The sequence below is a fragment of the Palaemon carinicauda genome, chromosome 23 (assembly GCF_036898095.1).
Source record: "Palaemon carinicauda isolate YSFRI2023 chromosome 23, ASM3689809v2, whole genome shotgun sequence".
Classification (NCBI taxonomy): Eukaryota; Metazoa; Arthropoda; class Malacostraca; order Decapoda; family Palaemonidae; genus Palaemon; species Palaemon carinicauda.
In genome coordinates, this window is record NC_090747.1 from 86,759,545 (window position 1) to 86,764,544 (window position 5,000).

Sequence of the window (5,000 nt, forward strand, 5' to 3'; positions counted from 1 at the left end):
ATATATTTGCGTTGTAGTATGGATGTTGAGAACAGGATAGCATAAAACAAAATAAAATATATATGAAAACTATTGGAAAATGGGTACCCACTACTTCAACATACAGAAAAGAAAGCGGAAATATGTCTAGTTGAATTTGACATAAGTAAGATGAAGGGAAATAAACGCCAAAGAAGCAGAATTGTGGGAAAATTAATTTAAAATGGAAGGAGATTGTATACAATGAAGGCGGCTTTAGTTAGAGGAATGAATGGAGATAAATTTGGTAAGAATGAAAGGGATGGGAAGATAACAATTCTTAATGAAAGGATGGGAAGATAACAATTCTTAAGAGTTAATATTTAGCATGAAATGTGGAGATAAAAACTGCGAGGAGAGGAAAGGTGGTGCACATAGCTGGCTAAGTAGAATGACGTGTAGAAAGAAAAGCTGAAGAGATGGTGCATATGGCAAAAAGGGGTAAAGCGTGGTGGTTCATAATCGCCAACAGCATGGAAGAAAGAAAACACTGAATATATATATATATATATATATATATATATATATATATATATATATATATAGCTAAAAGTGTCGCTACGGACGTTAATATTTTGAGATATCTGGTTTAACGTCGAAGTTTAAGGATCTAAATGATAATAACCAACAAATGCTCTCATAAATTAAATAGCAATTTACTAATTGTTTCTGAAAGAATACTAGGACAAGATTAAAATTTAAGATACCAAAAAATAGTAGTTATAAATACAATACCACAAATACCAATTTCTATAGATTAAAAAAACTATAAATTTTTTTTCATTCAAGTGGGATATTCCATTTGAGAGTAAAAAATTTCATAGTAAAGTGATTATGTATATATTTCTCTTTGGCCTATAACTACTAGAATCCAATATTTCAGAAGGAAATTCTAATATTGTCTTTTGTTAGTACTTCTGTTACTAGTTCTTTATAATGGATTGTTGCTCAATTTTGTTAGTTTCTTAGAATGTTTAACATTAAGCTATTAACCCACATAGGTTACATGCCATAAAAAATATCCATTATTAAAGTCTCAGGTCAAGAGGAAAAAAATCTATACTTTGAAAATCTCTCTCTCTCTCTCTCTCTCTCTCTCTCTCTCTCTCTCCTCTCTCTCTCTCTCTCTCTCTCTCTCTCTCTCTCTCTCTCTATATATATATATATATATATATATAAATATATATATACATTTATATATATATAAATATATATATATATATATATATATATATATAAAGAGAGAGAGAGAGAGAGAGAGAGAGAGAGAGAGAGAGAGGAGAGAGAGAGAGAGAGAGAGAGAGAGAGAGAGATTTAAAATCAAGTTATTAGAGAATAAAAAAAAATGATACTTGTTTGACCATAGATCTCTCGTAAAATAATATTCAGATTGCAAACCATCATGATAGAATAAGTGAACGTTAGGAAAATTCTTCCAATCTTCCAAAAATGAAGGAATAAAATGAGATACAGGGAGAAATTTTAGGGGAAAAAATATGGGACGAGGCAGCAGTCTTTCCATCGTATGTCCTCTTAAGAGGTGAATTTCAAGGGTTTAGGGGAAAACTCGAAGGTCACAAGAGGGGGAAATATAATGTGAAAACTCGGAGAAAGGTTGAGGGAGATGGCTTGCTTATCCTACAGCAATACCGAAAAATGGGTTTAGGAGATGATTTTATACGATTTTATAACATATTCTATTACGGTTTAAAAAATATCTTCCGCTTCGTTCTCCGTTTCTTACCGAATATTTCCATACTAGTGTACGCGACCAGTAAAAAATATTTAGATAGATATGCACACACACAGACTCACTCCTTCCCACCTCCCAATGGCTTTACTGGAAAGATATATAAATATGCGGAATGTATATGTGTATATATATATATATATATATATATATATATATATATATATATATATATATCGCTAACTCATTGCAAGAGGGTCGTAACTCCAAATTTGCTAGTTTTGAGTTATATGGTGTACAAGATTGCCGAATTGATTCTGCATCTATTGGTAAGAGTCGTAAATCTAGGTGAATTAGCGGCCGAGAGATGGCACTAAGAAGATTTGTGAAACATGATCAAATTCATAGGACTTAGCAACTTTCAAATGCGTCTCCTGAAAAATCAGGAATTTGGAGTTACGACCCTCTTGCAATGAGGTAGCGATATATATATATATATATATATATATATATATATATATATATATATATATCCAAACACTCTCTTTATTATGTAGAGGAGATGATTGGATATTCAATAAACATTTCGTTTTGCACGTCCACTTTACTAAATAATACAACAATAATACCTAACACGTTATCTATCTCCGAACCCATATATTTATGCAAAGACAACTGATGTGGAAACTGAAAGACGAAAACCAATATAATCCTAATCTAAATTCACCTAAGAGAACAGTATTAACAATGTAAGCAATTATAATAATTTGTTCAGAAGCGATACTAATGTATGTGCGATATTGCTATGTCCGGACACTAAAGAAATAAGAAATATAGAGAATTGATACATTCACAATTTCTTATTCTTTAAAGTGACATTCCATCGAGGAAGAGGAGACAACATGCAATTGTAAATTTCCCAAGTAACCTGATAGTGTTAACTGTACAGGACTATGTTGCTACGAGTTTTTATTTGCAGTCCAGTTCAAAAATCAGTGGTCCCAACTCACTCTTTAGACCGGGAAAGGAATGGCCAGTAAGTGTTGGCGGACTACTGAATTCAACTGTACCTATAACTGGTAAGTCATTGAGAAATAGGAAAACCTGGGTAGCAAGAATATATTTCCAAAGCGAGATGATGATTGTGATTCAAACAAACAGCTATATCACTGGAATTGGCCTTAAAAAGACACAATATCAGGCCTACTGTAAGATAGAAGCAGCACATGCTAGAATTAGCACCAGGATCACTGAAAAGGGATTTTAATCAAAAGCCTTCAACAACAATAGAGAGCAACCTTTCCTTCAATGAAATGCTCAAGATCATTGCATGGATACTGTAGTACCACTATAAGCCCAAAGATTTTTCTTAAAAGACAGCTATATGGTACATCGTATTTTCAAGTGCACATTCCTTTCTCTCTCTCTCTCTCTCTCTCTCTCTCTCTCTCTCTCTCTCTCTCTCTCTCTCTCTCTCTTATATATATATGTATATATATATATATATATATATATATATATATATTTATATATATATATATATAATATAATATATATATATATATATATATATTTGCTTTGACTTTCAATAGCACAAGATAAGAATAAAAAATCAGATAATTATAACAATGATAATTCCCCAAAAATCTCTTGGAATTCCAGGGACGAAAAGTCTAACTCTGCCAAAGGAGCACGAGCAGTTTGAATTCACACTTATGGCTAGAGAGAGAGAGAGAGAGAGAGAGAGAGAGAGAGAGAGAGAGAGAGAGAGAGAGAGAGAGAGAGAGAGAGAGAGAGAGATTGCATAGATATATGGACATAAGTTCATTTAATCCTAATTTACCTGCTTCCGGCGTTAAGAAGCTCCTACTGTTAGACGGGTGTCCCTCGTACATCTTGAAGAAGGGCACGAGGAACACTGTGTATGACCTGAAATGGTGAAGGCCGTGCAGGACATACGAAGACGCCCCTCGGCCTGCATTCACAACGGTCACAACCGTGAAATTCTCCAGTTTCGTGTCTGATAGGATGTCTGTCTCTGGAATAGAAAATGTTAATAATACGAAATTAATTAAGTTCACAAACTACAAAAAATATGGATGATTCAATATGCTGAAAAGAAACCCCCAAAGTCAAATATGTTTGTTTTTCCATATAAGGATTTTTACGGTTAATGTAAAATGCATACATGGTATGTAGTAGTCAAAAAGGTTTACTGTAAAATAAGGTACTTCGTGAATTGTACTCCATTTAATTTAGTGGAAAAGATAGACACTGCGCTATAAAATATAAACAATAAAAAATCACAGACACTCTAAGATATATAAATGGAGAAGTTACAAAAATCTACTTATACAGATGATTGTGTCAATATACTGTATAATTTACAAGCATGTATGCTTTTTTGGTTTCCTTTTGTACAGTGGTAAAATTCATGGTGTTAGAACTAACTGACGTTTGTTTTATTTTTTCATACTTAATTTAGAACTTTCTATACAGATGATTGTGTTAATATACTATGTAATATATATATATATATATATATATATATATATATATATATATGTATCAATCATACAGTATATTAACACAATCCTCTCTATAAGATCTAAATTAAGTATAAAAAAATAAAACAGAAATGTCCGCTAGCTTCAACACCAAGAACTCTACCACTGTACAAACGCAAACCACAAAAAACGTACATGCATATGAATTACACTGTCATCTTGTAACACTGACCTTTAACCTTATTTTTATCGCCCTCGGAGCTGACCAAGTGGCTCGGCTGATGCTGGTCACGTGACACATGATGCAGGCGGATGTAAAACCCCTCGACAGTGGTGCCCTCTCCACTCATCTGAGGAAGAAGAAAAGACAACGAGATTCAGTGACATGAAATCTGGAAAATACAGTTTGGATTTCGGGTGATATTTGGGGGAGTACTATCTCAGCTGTGAAATTTCTGGTAGAACTAGAACATGATGATAAAGGAACCTTGCTTGTTTGCTTTTATATGTTATATTTCTTCTCAAGGGAATCCGCATTCTCATACATAGCTTGTTTCAATAACTCGGTAATTCTCACTATAAAAATCTCAGTTTTGTTTGTCAGAATTGTATTTTCTTTCATATGATCCTCACCGTTAATTATTCACAATTACAATGAAATTAGGCATATCTATATGTTTTTTTTTTTCAAATAATAACAAGCAATATTCTCTCTCTCGCTGTATGTACAGTATGTATGTATGTATGTATGTACAGTATATATATATATAAATATATATATATAT

At 32.6% G+C, this 5,000-nt stretch overlaps 1 protein-coding gene across 1 annotated transcript in view; it reads right to left on the reverse strand.

Annotated features, from left to right (window-relative positions):
- The window catches only part of LOC137616980 (roundabout homolog 2-like), a 792,816-nt gene that overhangs the window by 70,292 nt on the left and 717,524 nt on the right, over nt 1-5,000 (reverse strand). The window contains 2 exon segments of the mRNA XM_068346846.1: nt 3,552-3,746; nt 4,448-4,565. Coding sequence (XP_068202947.1) covers nt 3,552-3,746; nt 4,448-4,565 — 313 coding nt within the window.